This window comes from Crinia signifera, chromosome 3 (assembly GCF_055691185.1).
Source record: "Crinia signifera chromosome 3, ASM5569118v1, whole genome shotgun sequence".
Lineage (NCBI taxonomy): Eukaryota > Metazoa > Chordata > Amphibia > Anura > Myobatrachidae > Crinia > Crinia signifera.
Genome location: NC_139219.1, coordinates 107,010,461 through 107,034,087, shown reverse-complemented (window position 1 = coordinate 107,034,087; position 23,627 = coordinate 107,010,461). Strand labels below are relative to the sequence as shown.

The 23,627-nt window shown below is 42.2% G+C and overlaps 1 protein-coding gene across 2 annotated transcripts in view; it reads right to left on the bottom strand.

Moving 5' to 3' along the window:
- GNPAT (glyceronephosphate O-acyltransferase) overlaps nucleotides 1-23,627 on the bottom strand; it is a 55,964-nt gene that overhangs the window by 13,440 nt on the left and 18,897 nt on the right. For both annotated transcript variants that reach the window (XM_083176360.1, XM_083176359.1), the window contains exons 6-11: nucleotides 16,588-16,663; nucleotides 14,119-14,270; nucleotides 13,908-14,038; nucleotides 13,304-13,527; nucleotides 4,285-4,530; nucleotides 366-445 (exon numbers count right to left, since the gene is read on the bottom strand). In XM_083176360.1, the coding sequence (XP_083032486.1) occupies nucleotides 366-445; nucleotides 4,285-4,530; nucleotides 13,304-13,527; nucleotides 13,908-14,038; nucleotides 14,119-14,270; nucleotides 16,588-16,663 (909 nt within the window). The remainder of the gene's footprint in view (nucleotides 1-365; nucleotides 446-4,284; nucleotides 4,531-13,303; nucleotides 13,528-13,907; nucleotides 14,039-14,118; nucleotides 14,271-16,587; nucleotides 16,664-23,627) is intronic.

Sequence of the window (23,627 nt, the reverse complement as noted above, 5' to 3'; positions counted from 1 at the left end):
AAGTTAATTCTCAGAGCGGCTATTAACTGTGCAGGGCGCAGGGCGGCTGAAAAAGGGCAGGGCGGAATTCGCCGGCTTGTAAAGGGGCAGGGCGCAGCGCCCCGTGAAAGAAGCCTAGCGGGAACACTACACTTGCCACTGTATCTCAGGAACACACATGAGACTGTGGGCTAAACTCTAGTAACTGCAGACTGAATCTAGCAAGTAGTAGAGGTCATTGAGAGCCATATATAGATAGCCCTGGCTGCTGATAGGTGGCAGCAGCACATGGTAACATAAGAGTACAGCCAGGTTGGCATGTGACAACATACAGTATTTGGCTTGACCTTTACTCTTGTGGAGAAAGGTGGATTGATATCGCTTACCTTCTCTTCAAACCCAGGAAAGAAGATGAACTCTTTGGAAAAAAGATTTCTCATAAAGCAAAATGTTTTATAAACATCCTCTGTAAAGTAAAAAAAAAAAAGAAAAAGGAAGTCAGAAACGACTTAATAATCATTGCAGCAGTTACATACATTTTTATACATTACACATCACAAACTAAGGCTTATAGTGAAAACTCACAGTGCAAATTATTTTTGTGACACTACATTAGTTTATGTAGTAGTATCTGCTGGTATAACAGTTTACCATATTCAAAATAAGAATTGGGTGGATTGGGATGGCATTCCTTGGACAGTACAGATCAGACCCATGTTTCCCAAACTCTGCCATTACAGTCCAGATTTTAAGGATCTCTATGCTTAAGCAAAGGCAAATTAAACAGTACCTCGTTTTTTAGCCATTTAAACTAAAGCATGGATATTCTTAAAACCTATGGGCCCTACACACATAGCGATGTGTGTAGGGCGACCTAGCTATGCTAGGTCGGGCTGTGCTGCGCCGCTATCGCATAGCACACAGAGCTGACAGCCCATACACAGAGCGAGCGGTCAGCTCTGTGTGCTAAGCGAGCAGACAGCGCCAGTGTTCTCCGGTGGGAGAACCCTGCCGAAGCCGAGAATGATGGACACTGTCCATCAATCTCGGCCAGCGATAAAGACGCGCGGAGACTCGCACTGCTGCCGATATAGCCCCCACACATACACCGATGTGAGGGCATTTGCTAAGCGACTTTGCCAAACTAAGCAAAATCGCTTAGAAAATGCCTTAATATCGGCATGTGTGTAGGCCGTACTAGACTCTAATGGCAGAGTTTAGAAAGTGTCTATTTAAGATTAGATCTTGAGGTATATATTTACTAAAGCTAAAAGCAACTGGAGGGGATGAGTTTCCCCGCCACTTTTGGGTATCAGTGGCTTCCTCAGATGATGAGCTCATTTCCAATGATCGATTCATGAGCACCAACATCTCTGCAATACAGGGGATCCCCTCCAAAAAAGCAAGTACTAAGGTTTCATTGCTAATGGAGCTCTGAACAAGGAGGTCGAGACTAAAGGCCCAGGTAAAGGGAGGGCTTTTCCCCTCTATTTCATTCATTTCTGTCTGGCCAGACAGGGGACAAGAGCTGTATTGTAGCTTTTTTTTCCTTTTTCCTCTCTCTCTCCCCCATAAAGTGGACACAAATACCCATTACTTGACAGGACAATACAAACATTACATGGACACTAATAACTACTAATACAGTCGTATTATAAATTACCACAGCAGCCAAAAGATGACTTAGAATATTAATTCCATAGAAATATTATATGTTAATATTTTAATTTTTTTGTGTACAGTTTGTGTCACTGGCCAGTGAATTCTAATTTAATAAATATTTTTTATATACATTGTTTCTAGCGCAATTTATATTATTTTTCACTGGTAATATATGCAATTGTGTTACTAGTTGCACTCTAGTTGTTTTTTTTTTTTTTTTTAAGTGCTTTTTATTGAAAATTTTCTATTTTTTCTTACAGACAAAGGCAAGAACAAAAAAACAAATAAAACAAAGATCAAAAGCAAGATTCAAGGAATCTCACAAATTAACAAGCAGTCAACATTCCTGCTTTTACATGTTTGCTGTTATACTAGATTTTTTTGTACATTTTTCATGCAATAATAAAATATACTTAGAATTACATGCAGAAGTAAGGGTGTTCTATTAAGCAATCTAAACAAAGTGTATTCAATCATAATTCCTACCAGATTTGTGGTGCAAACAAACGTGGCGTTAGTAGTATATTTTGAATCTTTAATTAAGTGTAATGGGTGGTCTGTCTGCATCAGTTTTTACCATGATGGCTCGTCGGCGTATGTCACTGGTACAGTCAGAGAAGAATTGCCATGTTGTAACCTGACTAAGGCTGCACATATAGGGGGGAGGATAGCCATCTGTCCCATACTCGTAGATATTTGGTCTCAGAGCGCCTGGACATATACACAAACCTCTCATGACAAGCTGTGTCATTAGTAAGTGATACCCACGCAGCAAGAAATGGGCCATTAGGGGCCAGCCAGGCCCTTGCTATACAGACCTTGGCCAACATACAGAGGTTATTTGTATATCTTTGGGTGTCATGGTCCAGTGCGTCACCTCCAACGGCCGCCAGGATACATACTGTGGGTGAGAGTACGTTGGGGGGGATCCCTGTAGACGTTATAGCATGAATAACTTGGTGCCAGAAGGTCTCGACCACGGGACAGGACCATATTAGGTGCCAAAAATTGGCATCCAAATGGGCACACTTGGGGCACCTAGAATCAGCCCTTCCTCCTATACTAAAGAGGCGAGCCGGGGTGAGAAACACTCTATGTAGGATGTATAATTGGATTTGATGGAAACGTGAACAGGAGGTCGCTACACGAGCACTGGCCATAGCTAGTTCCCAAATTTTAGGGGTAAGAGATACCAGGTCCTCCTCCCAGCGTGCCTTCAGGGTTGGGAGTACATTGTTGTGGTGAGCGGTGAGTAGTGTGGAATATATGTTGGATATTAAGCGTGAATCTCCCAAAGTTTGCAGAAGAGATTTAACAGGGGCCGCATGAAAGTCAGGTGGATTTTGGGGGAATTGTGCGTTACAAGTGTGTCGCAACTGTAGGTATCGGAAGAAGTATGAGTTGGGTATTGGGTGAACTAGTTGCAGTTGCACTATAGTTGATGTATTTGTTAGCCCTAGTTTTCTATGGTCTGCTTATAACAAAGGAATAATTATTTACACCAATAATTAGATTATCACTTTAGGTAGCCCATACTACCAAAGCAATCTTTCTTTATTGAAACCACAGGGGACACTAAATGGTTGAGCTAATAAGGGTAATTATTAACCCTTCTAATTACTCCCTGCTGTACGGCGAGCAATGAAAAACTGACAGGAGTTCGTCCCAGCAAAGTATCACCTGAGATGACACTTGGGAAAGTAGTAGGGACTGGATATTACAAAGACCCCACCAACTTCCCTGGGAAGTACATTCCCAGAGGAAGGGTTAGGAGTTTGAGAAAGGTGGACTATTATGAGGGTTGGGGAGAGGAGTCAATGACCCTAGACTAAGAGGGGATACTCTGCCATGGATTCACTGTGGGAACTGTTGTTATGGATTGTATTACTGAAGAGTGCTGTGTTGTTTATCATTCATTGTGTTCAATAAACTATCATTGGTTTTCATCTATAACAGTGCCTGAGTGATCTGGAACTCTGCAACTACACAGATGGTACCAATCGCTCAATGTATGCAACATGTTTACTAAATTCACTGTAAGCACTTGTTATTATTATTCTTATAATTTTATTTGTAAGGCGCCACAAGAGTTTTGCAGCACCGTGCAAAGGTACAGTACAAGGAGACAAAACTTGGCATAACATAGAATAAGTAACAAAAATAGAGTACAAATAAAGAGCGCCACAGTTCAATACACATTACAGCTTAAATATAAGTAATGAGGACTCAATCAACATACTATAAGAGGCTTGCGGCCAATGATCTAGATGAGTATGCGGACGAAGATGGTCATTGAGTGTTTGAGTATAGGAGAGCTATGAGTGAAATGTGAAGAGAAGAGGGCTTTGACAACAGGAGGGAAGAGGGCCCTGCTCGGAGGATCTTACAATCTAGTAGGAAGGGGAGACAGACAGATTACGAGAGGTGCAAGCAAGTGGGTGGTGGCTAGATAGCAGGATGTAAACAGGCAAGGGGTCGGGGAATCAGCTAGTTTATGCAGTGGAAGGGTACGCTTTGATGAATAGGTGAGTTTTTAGTGCCCGTTTGAAGCTTTGCAAGGTCAGGGAGAGTCTAATGGAGCGAGGTAGTTGTTACAAAAAGAATTGAACTCATATGATGATAAATGTGATGCTTTGTACTTACCTCTTCTACAACTCCGTGCCATTTTACTAGCCAATACCACCAAGGCAGGTCGTACATATACATTTGCCATCTGGTTCCTGTAAGAGGCACACATGAGCACAGTCACTGCTCTGCTGAAAACCAGCTCTTCTGTAAGAATGCCACTTGGATTTTGTTCAAACATTTCCACTTCTCCCTTCCAAAGCCTCAAAATATTTGAGTGGAGGTCTAAGCTGGACTGAACCACTTTGCTGGCAGACATATGATCTAAAAAGGCATAACAATAAGCACAAGTAGATCAAGGGAAATATACCACTCAGAGGAATTACTTCATAGGCTCCACATTCATTACAACACACAATCATATAGATTATATCTAGAAGGTGATATTTGACAACGATCCCATTTTCTCCCTTCATACTTAACCAAAATCGATAAGGGGGCCATTTATCATTTAATATTTGCGGATAAATCAGGGTTAGCCGAAAATATTAAGTATCACCTGAATGTATGTAGGAGGGACAGCAGCAGGAATCACAGATTCCTGCTGCGATCCCTCCTGCACCGCCGCTGGCCGCATCCCCCATAGGTTACTATGTGGGATATGAAACTGCCCAATGTATCAACATCGGGCAGCTTTGCTTCGCGTTCCTGGTCCATCTCAGAACAGTGGTAGCCCATTGTAGCCTATCGCGGTCGGGACAGTGTGGTCAGCAGGGTCGGTGGGGGTTCAGCACTAACCACGCGAATGCAGACCCACCGGCACCCGGCTGAGTGCATTGCATGGACGGGCTCCTTTTGGAACCCTGTTCCTGCGTGTGCAGGGTAATACATCCACACTATAGTATAGCATATTACAATGCATTTCTGGGAGATAATATTCTGCCCAGATCCCTTTGTAAAGAAAGCCATTGTGGTTTGCAAAAGAAGTAGCAAGTATTGTAAAAGCAAAAAAAATGGCCTTTAAGAAATTTAAGCAGACGCAGAAGAAAGAGGACAAAGAAGTGTATCTTGTTAGACAGAAGGAGGCTAAGAAGGTAATCAGATGTGCAAAAGCACAGGCTGAAGAGAAAATGGCTCAGTCAGTGGGTAAAGGGGGGAAACTTTTTTTAGGTATATAAGTGAAAGGAGAAAAACAAAAAGTGGAATAATTAGACTGAAGACAGAGTGGAAGTTTTCTTGAGGGGGACAATGTAATAGCAGATAATATTAATAATTATTTCTGCTCAGTATTCACTGCTGAAAGAGAGGGGAAGGGGCCACAGTTAAGTTGCAAGTATAGTCAGAAAACTGAGGGAGAGACAAGTACATTTACAGAGGAGAAAGTCCTCACAGAACTTTCAAAACTGAAAGTGAATAAATCAATGGGGCCAGATAGGATACTAAAAGAGCTTAAAGGGGAGCTGGTAAAACCAATAACAGAATTATTCAACCAGTCACTAGCTACTGGAGTAATCCCAGAGGACTGGAAAAACAGCGAATGTAGTCCCACTGCACAAAAGTGGAAGCAAGGAAAAGGTAAGCAACTATCGACCAGTGAGCCTTACATCAGTAGTAGGGAAATTGATGGAAACACTCTTAAAACAAAGAGTTGTAGAATATCTCAAAACCAGCAATTTACAGGATCCAAAACAGCATGGGTTTACTGGGGGAAGATCATGTCAAACAAATCTTATTGACTTTTTTGACTGGGGATGTATTCCAGTTTAGCTTTGCGGAGTATATTCACCTCCTGTTAGTTCTCATTACCAGAATGGTATGTTGTAGGCTGGATTCATAATGGTCTCCCGATATTGAAGCCAAAATTTGGTCTGGAGGCTGGTCCGGTCTGTCAGGGCTTAAGGCAGCTGTATTGGGTGGTATTGAGGAAGGTCAGTCATTTCAGGTATCCACCACCGCATTTCGCTCTATGGTAGAGCTTTTTGAAGGTGTGAAAAAGCTCTACCATAGAGCGAAACGCGTTGGTGGATACCTGAAGTGACTGACCCCCCTCAATACCACCCAATACAGCTGCCTTAAGCCCTGAGAGACCGGACCAGCCTCCAGACCAAATTTTGGCTTCAATATCGGGAGACCATTATGAATCCAGCCTACAACATACCATTCTGGTAATGAGAACTAACAGGAGGTGAGTATACTCCGCAAAGCTAAACTGGAATACATCCCCTGCCATCCAGGTCCTTGCAAAACTGAGGCGAAATAGGAACGGATCCTAGTGGGCTCATCACCCTTTATTAACCCAGCTGGACATTTTAATACGGTACCGTATGGACATTCAATACTTTTTTCAGTCACTTCACCCATTTTTTTAAGAGCTAAACGCTCTCCCAAATTTCCCTTTTTAATCCACTATCATGTTATATGCTAAATTTCATGCTACTTATTGTTTCTAATATGTGCTGCTAAATTTCATTTTTTATATTATATAATAAACATTGTACTTTTTATGAAGGTTACTTGCATTTCTTAGTATCAGATTCCACCCCTCTAATTGGGGCTGTTGATGTATCTTATCTAGACTTTAGTAAAGCTTTTGACACTGTCCCACATTGGAGACTGTTAAATAAACTTGAAAGCGTGGGATTGGATTCTAAGATAGTTGAATGGATAAGAGCGTGGTTGCAGGACAGAAAACAGAGAGTTGTAGTAAACGGAGTACAGTCAAAGGAGGGAAAGGTTACAAGTGGAGTACCCCAGGGATCTGTACTTGGACCAGTGCTTTTTAATATCTTTATTGGTGATATTGCAAATGGAATTGAGGGTAAAATGTGCCTTTTTGCAGATGACACAAAGGTATGCAACAGGGTAGATACACCAGGAGGGGTAAAACAAATGATTGAGGATCTAGGCAGATTAGAGGAATGGTCAAGAGTATGGCAACTACAGTTTAATGCCAAAAAATGCTAAATCATGCACTTGGGTCTCAGAAATCCAAAGACTAAATATAGAATAAATGGCACTATAATGGAAACTACTGAGGAAGAGAGGGATCTAGGTGTCACCATTTCAGGGGACTTAAAAAGCAGGTAGGCAATGTAACAAAGCAATGAAGAAGGCAAGTCAGATGCTTGGTTGCATAGGGAGAGGTATCAGCAGTAGAAAGAAATAAGTAATAATGCCACTGTATAGGTCATTGGTACGACCTCACCTAGAGTATTGTGTTCAGTTCTGGAGAATATAAGGAGAGAGCAGATTTGTCTCGATGGTGGTGCACCACAGATTAATTGTACACTTTAAAACTTAATAACTTTTATTAAATATGCTGAATAAAAAAGGCTGCGAAAATATGACAATACTACATATAACATATAACAAGTACAAGTGTGAGATGTGCAGTTTAAAAACTAGGGCTCATGCGGCGTCCCTTAGCACTCTGTTCCCTTTAATTTCAATTTATTAATGTTCCTGTTTATTAGATGTTGTCTTTCCCTGCGTGTCGGCTATGTTGCCTAGACCACGCCCAGGGGACAGATCTGTTCACAGTAAATTAGACCAATATCTCCCTGTCTGTGCACTATGTCTTTTCCAAAGTTCTCAGCTGTGGTGATATTGAGTCAGTCGGTTTTAATTGACACTGTCCTGTTCAGTAAGAGGAAATGAGTCACCCAAATGCCGCAGCTATAGGGTGTTCACATTGGATATTATACTTCTTGTTACTGTGTAGCGTATGGGTCACTCAATAGTGGACCACCACAGTTATAAAGAGTCTATACAAATTGCGGGCAAATATCGCCTGGTGTGTACTCTTTACCCTGGTACGCAAATATCATGGGCTAATATAGCGCTTCAACATTCCCTTTCCTATAAACCAATATCCCACGGTTTGTGGCATCGGGTAAGAACCTCATATATGATTGTGGGTTGGCTTAATAGGGTGGTGTATGTGCGTCGAGGCGGGTGAGCCGGGCTATGTGTAACCCGCTCCACCAGCTAGGATTAGCCACTGAGATAGCAGCGTCACCAGGGAACAGGGTAGGTACAGCAATACGGACTGAATAATCACAATAAAAATAACAGTTTTAAGCTAGACATTAGAGTCCTGAAAAGGACTAGAAATGCAGTCAGACAGGGGTAGGGAGAGCTAAGTGAGCGGCCGCACGGCTATGGAGGCCGGCGTATGCTTCGCAGTTCTTCGTCAGGGCCCTGCATTTCTAGTCCTTTTCAGGACTCTAATGTCTAGCTTAAAACTGTTATTTTTATTGTGATTATTCAGTCCGTATTGCTGTACCTACCCTGTTCCCTGGTGACGCTGCTATCTCAGTGGCTAATCCTAGCTGGTGGAGCGGGTTACACATAGCCCGGCTCACCCGCCTCAAAGCACATACACCACCCTATTAAGCCAACCCACAAGCATATATGAGGTTCTTACCCGATGCCACAAACCGTGGGATATTGGTTTATAGGAAAGGGAATGTTGAAGCGCTATATTAGCCCATGATATTTGCGTACCAGGGTAAAGAGTACAAACCAGGCGATATTTGCCCGCAATTTGTATAGACTCTTTATAACTGTGGTGGTCCACTATTGAGTGACCCATACGCTACACAGTAACAAGAAGTATAATATCCAATGTGAACACCCTATAGCTGCGGCATTTGGGTGACTCATTTCCTCTTACTGAACAGGACAGTGTCAATTAAAACCGACTGACTCAATATCACCACAGCTGAGAACTTTGGAAAAGACATAGTGCACAGACAGGGAGATATTGGTCTAATTTACTGTGAACAGATCTGTCCCCTGGGCGTGGTCTAGGCAACATAGCCGACACGCAGGGAAAGACGATATCTAATAAACAGGAACATTAATAAATTGAAATGAAAGGGAACAGAGTGCTAAGGGACGCCGCATGAGCCCTAGTTTTTAAACTGCACATCTCACACTTGTCCTTGTTCTATGTTATATGTAGTATTGTCATATTTTCACAGCCTTTTTTATTCAGCATATTTAATAAAAGTTATTAAGTTTTAAAGTGTACAATTAATCTGTGGTGCACCACCATCGAGACAAATCTGCTCTCTCCTTATATTCTACCTATAAAATTGTCCAGTGGTAGCACACCCCCTGGGAATTTACACAAGATAGAACAATTATACCAAAATCTCTCCTTTTGTTAAGAAACATGAATACTAATCTTTGCCCTGTGCGAAGGACCAACCCAAACCTTGCATACTGTTCAGTTCTGGAGGCCATATCTCCATAAGGATATAAATACATTAGAGACTGTACAAAGAAGGGCAACTAAAATGGTGCATGGCCTACATCACAAAACATACCAGGAAAGACTAAAAGATCTTAATATGTATACTTTAGAGCAGAGAAGGGAAAGGGGGGACATGATAGAAACTTTCAAATATATCAAGGGTTTTAACAAGGTACAGGTGGGAGACATTCTTTACAGGAAGAGGAGCAACAGAACACGAGGACATGCACTGAAACTAGAGGGAGGAAGATTCAGGGGAAATGTGAGGAAGAATTACTTCACAGAAAGAGTAGTAGATAAGTGGAACAGCCTACCATCAGAGGTGGTAGACGCAAATACAGTAGTACAATTTAAACATGCTTGGGATAAGCATATTGATATCCTTACAAAAAAAATAAGGATCAAATATGGTTAGAGGTAACATGTTTAAAAAAGGGCCAAGTGGTTCTTATCTGCCATCAAATTCTATGTTTCTATGTAAATGTGATCCTTAATAAATGGCCCCTAAATGAGGTAGCATTTTAAAGATTAAATTCTCAGTTCTCTTTTGTAGAAGTTGTCTTTTGGCCCTAGAGTTTTTTCCCTGGATGCGTCGTTACGGTACAGCTAATGGGGCCTACACACGTAGCGATTTAGGGGCATTTTCTAAGAAGTAGGGGCCATAGCGATGCGCAGCGCCATCGCCTGGCAATTAATATCTAGCAAGTATATTGCCGATTTTTTTAGCCTTTAAAAAGGTTAGAGCTGCAGTGTGAAAGCACCAGTTTAAAATTACTGGTTCAAGAAAACCGGTCATTCAAAACAGGTAAAAAGAAGTTATCCTGTATAAGTTATAAGAAGACCCATTATTTGTGCAGTGTGAATGGGTCTGAACAGTTATATTGGATCTCACACCGGTATCCCCCCTTGCCAGCGCTCCCCCCCCTCCCCTGGTACCCCCTGCAGGCTGGCTGTACAGTTTGTAGCGGAGTTGCCCGCACTGGTGCGGCATTGGGGATCTGGGGTTATGAGAATGTTAAGTCAGTGGCGGGGTCCTTGCAGCGGATGGGAACTAGCTAGTTAAGTTAGCCTGCACCTGCTGCAGCCTCCTCCTAACATGCACCAGCCAGGCAAATGCAGACTAGCAACTCTTGCCCTGGCACACCCGCTGGACTATGCCTACCTAGCCCTGTGCCCACACACAGTATTGCAGTGAAGAGGACAGGTACCAGGGGAGGAGGGGCAGGGGTACCAGCTGCCAGGGGAGCAGGGGGGAGTGGGGGTACCAGGGAATGGGTGGTGAATTAACGTTTTTGTACCTTTCACAACGGGTTCAATGTGAAAGGTACAAAAATGGCAATTAACCAGTAATATACGGTTTACAACACGTCGTGTGAAAGGGCCCTTATGGCTCAGACCCGTTTTAAGTCCCGTTTACAAATACTGGGTCTTTACCCATTTCTGCAATGTGAAAGCAACATCAGTCTCCGATATAAACCTTTTTGGTTCTCTTATCATCTGCAAATTGGTATGCTTGTAATAAATTGATATCTCCTTTCTTGTCCCAATATTAGTTATTTAGGCATGATCAGCATCAGGTAAGTATAAGGAAATTAATTTGTGCCTATATGGCAATTGTTTGATCATGTAAATACTTTTTGTACGTGATCTTACAAATTATATAATTATAATAGTACTGACACATGTAAGTGCACAGGTTTCCACACAGCTCCTGGCCAGTCTAGGGTTATAAGAGATCATTAGCCGCCTGAAGTGTGGAACCGCTATGGCACTATTTATACACTGCTTTTGGACATGTCCAAAAATCAGAAAGTTCTGGTACAAAACTTTGGGGTTTATCAATTCTACCTTTAAATTGCAATTGACATTAGATCCACTGGCTATACTAATGCTAAACTTCTCTATTTGGCACCTCACCAAGAAACAAAGACATCTGATTCCGTTACTATGTTTAATCATAACTATTTAATCCTAAGCCGTGCGGACCCCACCCAGACTTGACACGGAGCGCTCACATACTTAAAACCCTATACCTTGAAAGGCAATCCACCCTCCCGAACATAGAAGCTGATGGGCACCGTTTCTATAAAAAATGGAGCCCGTTTATTGAATCCCTAGACCCAAGCCAGCAGGACCAAATTATGGCCTTGGAATACTTGCCGTCAGCTATCTCTGACTTCACGCCCAACAACCTTGTCTGCTTAATCTATTTATTCCCTTGAATACACCTACATTACCATATATAATACGAGGTATATCAACTTATGTATAAGTTATTGACCCTGACCAGGAGCACTTCACCCTATGTTCCTCCCTCCTCATGATTGGTCTCTTTTATAATTTTATTGATATGTTTAATGTATAAGTTTTTTCTTTCTTTCTCTTTTTATTACTACTTGATACTGTTCGGTTGTCAATAAGTGTATGTGTGGAAATTTCCTCTAACCAGCATTGGCTGTGTTATTTAATTATACTAGCGGAAGGTTCGCAACTCTATTTGGAATGCAGGACACATGTTATTGTTTTCATTAATCCGGAAACTCCTTGCGGTTCCGGTCAAAGCTTGGTTCGCATCTACTTTCCCTGCGGGCGGCGTTGCCAGCCGGCCATGCTGGGGAGACGATTGGATGTGAACTCCTTTTACAAATAGACAATGTCTCAACATGTGTTTTGTGAATGTCATGCTAATGTTTATTTCCATCTGTTAACTTTGTACTGCACGTACCACTTTGCTTGTACAAACCAAAAAAATTTGAAAATTTCAATAAATATATAAAAAAAAAAAAAAAAAGACATCATTAGCCACCAGAAGCTTGCTGGAGGAGTCTGGGCATGGCATGTGCGGGGTGTGGGAAGGGCAACAATAGGACCTCATCCCTCCGCCGGTGCACAGTATATATATTAAGCTGCTGAGCCAAATATCTTCCTCCTCCTTGCCCGCATCATCTGCAGCCCCAGCACTAACCCCTCCTCCTCCCGATGACAGCACCTGTTCTGTGCGCTGCAAGACCATCGGGTGGTTCCTGCCTCCGTTTCCTGGTTACTGGCGGCTATTTGTTGCTGGGTCCGGGGATGACAAGTAACTTGTGGTGCAGCATAGTATATGGAGAGGGGATGCAGAATATACGGTGTATGGTGGAAGCAGTATATGGAGGAAAGGAAGCCCTGTACTGGAGATGGGGGTGCAGTGAGTATATATAGGGACAGTATATGTTGATTATGCAGTGTACTGAGCTCTTTTGGGCGCCTTCAAGAGGTGGTCATCAGTACCACAGATGGGTGAAGAAGTGTTAGCTACATATGACACTTGTACAGAAGTGTGCATATACTCATACACCTGTCCTAATATTGTACCAAATATTCATAAACTTTGCTACTGTACTTAGCTGTGTCACAGCACAAATTTTAAGTACTCCATTCACTATAAGCAGACCATGATGCAAAAATGTAGAGGAACGGAGGAAAATTGCACAGCAAAGAAAACAAGCCATATACTTCATATACAGATTCAGAGAATCAGTCGCATACAGATATGTAAATGTAATAATAAATTAATTAGCACAGTCTCCTTATGTGTCCTAGTTACATTGCAATACAAAACAAAAAGGCAAAAAAAAAAAAAAAGAATAGAAGAAGATGCCTGATACCAGAAGATACTCAGGCGACCTGGAGTGCCAAGAGGTGATGTTTGGCATGACTGCAGCAAAGATGAATGAGGACAGATCTGTATGTACACAAATTATTCCAATCATAAGAACAAGAATAGGAAAAATGCACACGCTCCACTAGAACATAAACAGGTCAAATTTCAAATGTTCAAAATTACTGTTTACATACCTGGCCATTCTAGACATCCACCAAATGCCTCTGTTAAATCTTTGAGCCAAAGGGTTTTGTCAACTAATACATTGTAGTTCATTGCTGGACAATTCTGTAATACAATTGCTGCTATTAGCACGCCAGGGCTGAGCACCATGTTGGCTATTTGGTGAAGCTCTACTTTATAGGCAACATCAGAGATAAACTTTTGCATATCCTCTGTTGGTCGATGAGAAAGATGTCTGAAACAAGCAAAATACCTCATTGCTAATACTATTTTATGTATTGTATTCTGTACTGTTTCAAAAGAAATGAACACACACACATAAAAAAAAAAACAACAAAAAAAACACCTTTCACCAACATTAATGCTTCTCTTTAAATTTGTTGTCAAATATATACCACTGTTCAAGTTAATTTTTTGTTGATGCTTTTGGTCACCACTTTATTTTTGCCCAAATCGCTTTCTGTTCCAGAAAGGGATAGGCATCCTGTCTCTGTTTAGTGTGGTTTACACATACTGTGGTTGCCAAGCTGATTATATGGATATAAAGAGTAAGGAGCTTTTTTGCGGTGGCATCCAATGTTCCCAATGAATTGAATCAGACATATGTAATAATACCTGGGAATTAGGTTATATTGAGATCGGTTAAGTCTTCCAGATGCCAATGATCGTAAGGACATGGGCTTTCCAAAAAACACATGGATACTTCCAAAGTTGTCACTTAGAATTTTCCTAGCTTTTAGCAATCCCTGAAAGAAAAAATAATATGCCAGATAAATATAAGTGATGCTGTAACTAGCAATAATGCTCCAAAGGAAGCAAATCTTACTGATGTGGTTTCTTTGGGTTTGGGCACTCCAAGAAGTTCATAGGCATAAAGAGTTTCCTCCAGTATTCGTTCATAGCTTATGCTGACAGGTACCAGGTAGGTATCAAACACTTCTCCCTTGAAGAATGGCTCCATGACGACACTTAGCAGACCTACAAAAATGACAAGTAATAAAAACTATTTACATAAATAAGTAGTGAATATTTAGACAACTCATACACAAGTCAAATGACAGTACAAGAAGCTTTGTGTGGGCATGATGTACTATCTCTGGGCAAGATTTTCAATTAGATATTTGCATTGGCCAGTATAAAGGGTACATTGGCCAGAGGCGTGTAAAGGGTGCGTCTAAAATTTAGACGCTATAGCGTCTAAGTACAGCACCGGCAAACCGCTAACAAAGGGGCGTGTCAAAAATGTAGACGCTCTAGCGTCTAAATTTAGATGCTCTGCAAACCGCTTACAAGGGTGAATCTAAATTTAGATGCTGGAGCGTCTAAATTTTAGTCGGGTATAGTGGTGCAGCATTATTCCCAAAAAATAGACAGACCAAAAATTTTTTGAAAAACACTAGTAAACCTGTCGACAATGACACTTGTCAATGTAACAGCTGTCGACCTTGTTTATTCTACTATCCACGCCAGCCTGAAGCGTGGCAAGCGCAACGATCCCCGCGAGGGGACGCGTTACACGTCCTACAGACCTGTTCATACCCCCACTATCCAATTCAGCGTGGAGTTGATTTTATAAAGTGTGGCGAGCGCAGCGAGCCCTGCGGATAACTGCACATGTTTTCCGCATCCACTCGCCACGCTTCGGGCTCGAACGTGGCGTGGATAGTGGGGGTATGAAAAGGTCGGTAGGACGCGTAACGCGTCCCCTCACCATACTTTGGACTGGCGTGGATAGTAGGTGTGTTTCAGGAACACATTCACACCTGCCATATCATACACCTGAGACATTAATGATGACATGTGTTAACTGGTAACTTGATTTTAGTTAAGATTAAGAAGAAGATTTAAGGAAAAATGATGAAATCACAATACAATGAATAAGAAGAAGAAAAAAAGAAAAAAAAAAATGAGAAGTCATTCCTCGAAAACTGCATTGGCAGAAACAGCAGCCGAAGTCGACTCAGTTGTCTCTGCGGCGTTGCCATTCTCTGCCTGGGGGAGCAGGGTCAGCGCGTGCAGGATGCGCTGGAAGGGGTCTTCTGCACCAAGGGTCTTCCCCCAGATGAACTCCTGCAGTTGGAATAAATTGGCCTGCCAGCAGTTGGAATAAATTGTGGTCCCCGGTGGCACGTGCCTCTCGATGGCAGCCATGCTGGCATCACGTCTCTCAACTGCCATAACAAAGAACTATCCGGTCTCCCTGGAGATGCCCCCCGAAGATCCACTGCTGGGGCAGCATGCGGCAAACGTGGCTCTTCCGTTTCATGAACAGGCTTTTGTCGACTTCCACGATGGTGCCTGGGCGACCAATTGGCCATTGAGGCTGCGATAGGATGTCGACAGTGGAGGCCTCCCACATTAAGTTCTTATAGAGGACAGTGGTTGCCTGTGAGATGGACAGATGTCGCCCACAGAAGCGGATGCTGGTTAGCTCCTCTGGCCAACAGAACACGAACCGGATCAGGGTGACAAAAGGTCAGATGGCACCCTCTGATCCACTGCACAGCCCTGACACTGACCTACTTGCCACAGCTGCGGATATGGCAGCGCCACATCCGCTCCCTGACACGGAGCCTCATTGGGTGCTCTGGCATGTCTATCGTATGGAATACATGACAAACATCATTAATAATTCCTCCAGATCATTTGTGGAGCCATGGTTGGCCTATCAACAAGCCCCTTCCCCTATTGCCCAGCAATAACCAATTGTACAAAATAATCCTCTTCTAGACATAATCCGATGGCCCATCCCAGAGATTGTCCTTTCTTTCTCCCCCCCCCCCCCCTCTTTTCCGCTTTTATTTTGCTTTCCTATTTCTTCATGCTGGTTTTCTTTTTATGCCTGCCTTGGCCTATTTCAATGTTGTGTATACCAAGTTTTTTCTTTCTTATTATTTGTATTATGGTTAAAACGGATCATAATTCTCATTTTAATTCATAGACCTGACTTCTTTATTACTCAATCTATGAGATATTAAGATCAGATTGCATTGGTCTCGATTGTTCACTGTGATCTATGCAATAAAAACAATATAAACACACACACACACACACACACACACACACACAAAATAAAAGGTAATCACTAATATTGTTAGCAGCAAAAGGTTCTGGTGGACTATGGCTTCCTGAAGTTTGTCTAAATTGAATCAACCAATAAAATGCATATAAAAATACATATAAGAATCCAATATGTTAAAAAAAGTATAGGGAACCATAAAAAGATTGTATCTTATTTATTGCAGGTTAGATGAAGAAGCCCTTATACATATATACATATACATGCTGTACATACCAAACTTGGGATTCAAGGTCTTGCCTGTTCTGCTCCTTTGACCTTCAACAAAGAACTCCACTGGAGCATATCCATTCTGTAGAAGAGAGATTGCAGTTATAATTACAGACAAGGGATGCGGCAAGGAAATGCAACAGACCTTCACTAAACATTTACTGCCGAAATTTAAAAATTCACAGGTATTCAAAAATGTAGTTGTTTGCTTAAACATTACTCCTATGAAAAATTATCTTGTTTTTTAAAACAATAATCTGTAGCAACCTTTAAGAATCCTGATGTGTTATGTACCATTTTTCATTGGCTTGTGTTTTCTGAGTGCTACAACCAATTTTTATTCTGTACAGTTCCATGACAATCATTCAAATTATATAGTGAACAGAGAGGCTTTGAAATGCCTCTCTGAGCTCAGTTTTCACCATATTTTACATCTTTTCCTATAACATGCTGAGGAATGTGCGAGCCTGTGCCAGCGTATCTTTGCAGAAAGGTTATAAAAAAAAAAAATGAAAAATGTATTTACTTTATCCCCCTCTCCTCTCCTCCTTCCTCTCAAAGCAACTCATCTTTTATTTTTTGTTGGTGTACTTCCTAATTTATCTACTTTTATTTCTCTATGCTGTAAGCCATGTTTACCTTTATATATTTTCATAATACAGGTTGAGTATCCCCTATCCGAAATGCTCGGGACCACGAGCATTCCGGATAGGGGAATTTTTCGGTTTTTGGAATACATTTTTTTTGCCATACTTACCTGTCCCCTGATGGTGTCCGGTGGTCCCTCGGCATCCACGCAGTCCCCGGGCGTCCACAGCAGGCCTCCGGCATCTTCTCTGGGTCTCCAGCGGTCCCAGCAATGCATTGCGCGGGTGTGCGTGCGCACCGGTGACGTCACTCGCGCAATGCATTCCTGGGACCCCTGGAGAAGATGCCGGAGGCCTGCTGTGGACGCCCTGGGACTTGGTAAGTATGAAAAGAGGGATAATGGATGCCCGGATACAGGATACTCAACCTGTACTTACATTTGTCAGTTACTTTTTATGATGATGATTGCCTTATGATATAGCGGTCCCCATATACTGGTTTGGACTTATTTAAGACATATTTGCAGTGATAGGCCTTGACTTTTTTTTCCCAATGGTGTATTGTCTACTTATTTGTATATTGAATCTACTGGAAGGCACACGTGAAAAACAAAGCCATATAAAATTTTTGTTGCCTTTTGGCTTTGTCCATCATAGTTCCATGTTGTCACGATTTGTATAGCTTATGTAGGTAGAACAAGTACCCAGATACACAAAATTTATATGCAGGTTTCAAATTCTTTTTGAAAGGCTTTAGCTGCAGAAGAGAGGAATACTGCACCAGCCTATAAGCCTTGCTGTAGGTTCCAGAAGAGAGGAGTTTTCCTTTCTTCTGTGAAGTCCAGCAGCTACAGTGCAAACAATTGTGATGCTCTGGACGTGGGCAGTTTGAATAGTCATTACAAAGTTAAAGCCTTCAGTTATTTACAAAACAGTCTTGATTTGGTTCTGGTTGATCTACAGGGGGAAATTTACTAAAGGAAATTTGTAAAAAAAAAATAGGTGTATTTGTATCCAGAAATACACTTATTTTTGACATTTACTATCCCGAAAATACGGCAATTCGTATTCGTATTGATAGCACATCAAAACGACTACGATTTGCCGTATTTTCTGGGGAGTAAATGTCAAAAAATAAGTGTATTTCTGGATACAAATACACCTATTTTTTTACAAATTTCCTTTAGTAAATTTCCCCCACAATGTCTAGATTAGACAGTGAATAGGTCTACCCCAAAAGGTCGACATGCAAAAGGTTGTGAGTCAAAACTAGACATGAGGGGTGAAATGTAATAGGGTGAGAGATTCAGAAAGTGAGAGATTTGGTAAGAAATCTCCAGTTTTTTTAAAGCGGCAATCATTTACACTGCAAAATCAAACTGGTTTTGCAGTGTAAATGATTGCCGCTTTAAAAAAACTGGAGATTTCTTACCAAATCTCTCACTTTCTGAATCTCTCACCCTATTACATTTCACCCGAGGTTTTGAAGTTCTTTTTTCTTCTTTTCTTCTCACTTCACCATCCATGTTGGTATGTCAGGAGAATATAATAGAGTGTCAAGTATAGGAAGGCACAGAGCCCGAAGCATGGGGAGCAAAAAGAGCCATGCAAGGGTACATTTTATACTAAATGTGACATTGTTCTATCTAATAATCTACAGCCCTTTTGATTAAAGGTTATAAAGAGCAAATCTGTTCAGTGCGATGGTCAAAAAGCGAAACGGTCAGAATTCTAGCATCACAAGGCTACCAGCATTGCATATATTACATTACATTACACAAACAAAATAGTAATAATAGTGACAAACCCCATACTCAAATGGTACACACTTATAAATGTTTATGCAAAGAGACAATCCTCTGCTACAGTATATGCCCCATATATGGCAGTAACTGGCGATCACTACCTAAGGCCCGCTCACTGATTTTGCCATTAGTACATAATCATGACTTTCAGGACGGCAATGTGGATGTGATTTCTGAGAGCTGGCAGCAACAGGGCACAAGACTTGTATACCAGTTTTTGGATAGTGAATACAAGTCGTTACATACTTGGTCTCTACTTAAAGAGCTATTCCTTAACACCCATTTTCCTATTTTTTGCTTAATTTTTAACTATTCTCCCTGTAGCTGATAAATTGATTACATTAATAATTGCTCATAAACATAGACTTCTGTCTAAATCGGTACAGTACATGACCAAATTAGGAGAAGAATAGATGTTACCGCACTTACCACAGAACTGGTAAAATGGCGCAACTCATTTCCTGACCATACATTACTGAGTATAATTAAAATTACATTCCGGCTAAACAAACAATTGGTTTCTGCCTTGTTTGCAGAAATTCACTATAAAATCCTCCATAGGGCCTGCTATACACCGAAGTTATGATATATAACTGGTGCATCTGATAACTCTATGTGATTTAAATGCTCCCTACCTGACACAGACATTGTCCATTGTTTGTGGACATCTAGCAGGGTGCAACAATTTTGGACCGAAGTCCAATTATACCAGGCATTCCCAACCACGGTCCTCAAGGCACACCAACAGTGCAGGTTTTTAGTGATATCCAGGCTTGAGCACAGATGGTTTAATCAGAATCCCTCAGATACTAATTAAGTCACCTGTGCTCACGCCTGGATATCTACAAAACCTGCACTGTTGGTGTGCCTTGAGGACCGTGGTTGGGAATGCCTGAATTATACTATTACTAATACCTTACACATCTCTTTCAAGATTAGTTTGGTTTTGGCACTGTGAAGTTACTACTTCCCGTCGTTTAACCCCCAAACTAAGTGCCGGGGCATGTCTCCTTTTAGCTAGGGTTTTATACTATCCAAAAGGATAGCGTCTGACTATATACCACCGTCCTGCATGCTACCTGGGTTAGTACACATGTATCAGATGGATTGGGTTGAGTGTGCCTACATTTTTTTTTTTTTAAATCTGGCTACCCTATGTTTTGATTCTTCCCACTGGGGAAAAAGATACCGTCAGGAAATTTGTCAGTTTGACTTCATGGTACAATATGGCCACCTGGGAGGGAGGGAGGGAGGGAGGGTCCCCCCCCCCCCTCCCCCCATTTTTTTTAGGTCATCCTGGCTCTCTAGACCCCGGTCAGAGCCAACTTTGCTACATGCTTCACACTCAATTTTTGCTCCCCGTCTTTTGATTTATTTTCACATGGACTGCATTGTTTCATTGTGTTCTGTATATGCAACTTTCAAGTTCCTTTCTTGATTCAACTTTCTGTACATTGTTTCCCTGTGCTTCTCAATAAATTTTGATTGGTGCCGCCCACCTGAGGTATAAAAGTCCACACCTCCCCTTCCTCTGTCTTTTGAGTGTCTCCTACTTGTGGCCTAGAGAAAAAAAAAAATCACAAAACTCCGAATGGGAGGGATCTTTTTGTGGCTGCCATGGGATCTATAAGAAGAAATGGAATTATCGGTGAGTATAATTCGTTGCTTTCTACTACAATCCCCATGGCAGCCATACTTAGGGACATACCAAAGCAAAAAAGAGGGAAACCATATCCATGCAATTATTTATTTAAAGCACCCAACACATTTTCCCCAAAGTGGGCATAATGCTTAAGGTGCCCATACATGTTATAATTATTGTATCCAATATCGCATCTCATCGAATCTCTGTTTTGCGATGAGATGAAGTACAAAAAGTATGTGCTGCACATGTATGGGCACCTTAAGTATTATGCATTAAAAAAGAGCCTAGAAAAAGAGTCCATTTGACGCGAAACGTGTTGGCCTATACTGCACTAAACCAGGACCCAGCACAGTGAAACTCTTGGAGCCTTGCGGGGTATTGTTCCTGGGAACACTCCACACACAATACCATTCTATGCTGGCCACACATCAGACCAACTTTCCTCCAACCATCCAACTAGTTGGTTGGTTGGTCTGAAAATCTGGTACTGTATGGGGGAAAATGCCAATAAGCAATGTGCTCACAAACTCAGGAGCATGGACAAAAACATTCAGTGAAATTGTTTAAATCAAATAGGTCCAACTACAGTACATTGTCTGAGTGACAGTTGTTGTCCATTTTTCCGATTTGGGAAACAAATTACTTAAATACAAATTGCATTTGCTCCTATCCAGTGCCAGGTTTTTATTCCATCCAACCAACTAGTTGGATGGTTGGAGAAAAGTTGGTCTGATGTGTGGCCAGCATTAGGCTCCATCATTATTGCTGGGTAAGGTATTATCCTGGATTTGTATTTATATTCAATGCCGTGGGCGAGCGGTGACTGCGAGCAGGACTTTTTGCTCGCAGTCACCGCTCACCCTGTCAGTATTCAACTGACCCCCCTCATACGCAAATTCCCCCTCGCTCCGTTTTTTGAGCGAGGGAGAATTGGCGTATGTGCCTCCAAAAACTGTGAGACACGCGGCTAAATACAGCGAGTTTGCTGCACTAGCCGCGGCTCTCGCAGTTTAGGGGAATCCTCGCCGTTCTGTGACGGCGAGGATTCCCCCGGAACGTTGCATAGTGCGAGCGGTCGGCGCGGGGGTTAAACTGCAAGGATCACTGGTTTTCTGTGATCCTAGCAGTTTAACCCCCTCGCCGGCCGCTTGCACTGGCATTGAATACCTGCCAATCTCTTGATTGAGATGAAACTTGGACAGGACCTTAGGTAGAAAGTCCGGATGTGTCCTTAACCCCTTCCCGACATTTGACGTACATTTACGTCATGGTCGGGATGTACTTCCCGACACATGGCATAAATGTACGTCATGACTTTAAAGTGTCACTGCGTCTAGAGACGCAGTGACAGAGGGACGATGTCTGCTGTCCCTGACAGCAGACATGTCCCTGCATGCCCAGGGGGGGCTGCGATGCCGCCCCCCCGTCGGCGATCGCTGTGATTGGCTGTTCAGTGTGAACAGCCATTCACAGCGTTTTCCTGTGTTACCAGCGAATCAGACGCTCGGTAACACAGGTGTCAATCACCGCCGGGCGTCAGGGGGCATGAGGGGGTCATCGGTGACGACGACACCTCACCCCACCTGCCCCCAAGGCTGTGATTGGTCCGTGGGACCCACGGACCAATCACAGCCAAGGCGCGACATTTAAACTAACGGTGACTGCGCTGCAGACGCCATTCCGGTCTGGAATTGCGTGCAGAGCGGTCACCGTGCCTATCTGCCGTGATACTGACCTGATCCTTGCAAATACTTACCTGATCCTTGCAAATACCTTACCTGATCACCTGATCACTGCTTGTAGCGTGCTGGATGCTTCCTGGATCTGACTTCTTGTGACTTCCTGCTGCTGCTGCAGTGTGATAGAGAGATAGAGAGAGATAGAGAGAGATAGAGAGAGATAGAGAGAGAGTGATAGAGAGTTCTATATTTTGTGTCTGCTACCCCCCCTTTTTGGGGCTGCAGGTTTTTTTTTTATATATATAACTGTCAGTGCTGCTGCTGCAGTGTCATAGAGTGATAGATAGTGATAGATAGTGAGAGATAGAGAGATAGTGATAGAGAGTGCTATATTTTGTGTCTGCTACCCCCCCTTTTTGGGGCTGCAGGTTTTTTTTTTATATATATATAACTGTCAGTGCTGCTGCTGCAGTGTCATAGAGTGATAGATAGTGATAGATAGTGATAGATAGTGAGAGATAGTGATAGAGAGTGCTATATTTTGTGTCTGCTACCCCCCCCTTTTTGGGGCTGCAGGTTTTTTTTTTTATATATATATATAACTGTCAGTGCTGCTGCTGCAGTGTCATAGAGTGATAGATAGTGATAGATAGTGAGAGATAGAGAGATAGAGAGATAGTGATAGAGAGTGCTATATTTTGTGTCTGCTACCCCCCCTTTTTGGGGCTGCAGGGTTTTTTTTTTATATACAGTATACCTGTCAGTTGCTGCCAGTTGCACTGTCAGTTGCACCAAAGGTTGTGCACCTGCTGCCCCTCACTGGTAATCAGTGTCGCATCAGTGATCACCTTTTTTTTTTTTTGAGGGTGCTGTGGGGTCTTTTTTTAATTTTTTTTTTACACACACTGTGATTTTGTGGGTGTCCTGTGGCCACTGTGCGCTGATCAGTGACGTACATCACTGATCAGCTTTTTCGGCACAGGGTTGATCTTTTTTTTTTGGATCAAATTCCTGTTGCCTTTGAGCGCTGTTCAGTGACGGACGTTACTGACCAACATCTGTGCTCAATTTTTGGCGCAGGACCTTTTTTTTTTTTTCTGCACTACATACACACTACACACTACATACTACATTGAAATAAAGTTTGTACCCCCCCTACACTATACACGTGTTGAAACATTTCACTACCAGAAACACAAAAATAAAAATGGCATCCCAAATGTCATCCCAAATGTCATCCCAAATGTCATCCCAGTCATCCAGAAGAATGTATTCAGCGGAGGAGGCATATGCCATGCTTGCCTCTGACTCTGACACAGCCAGTGAGGCA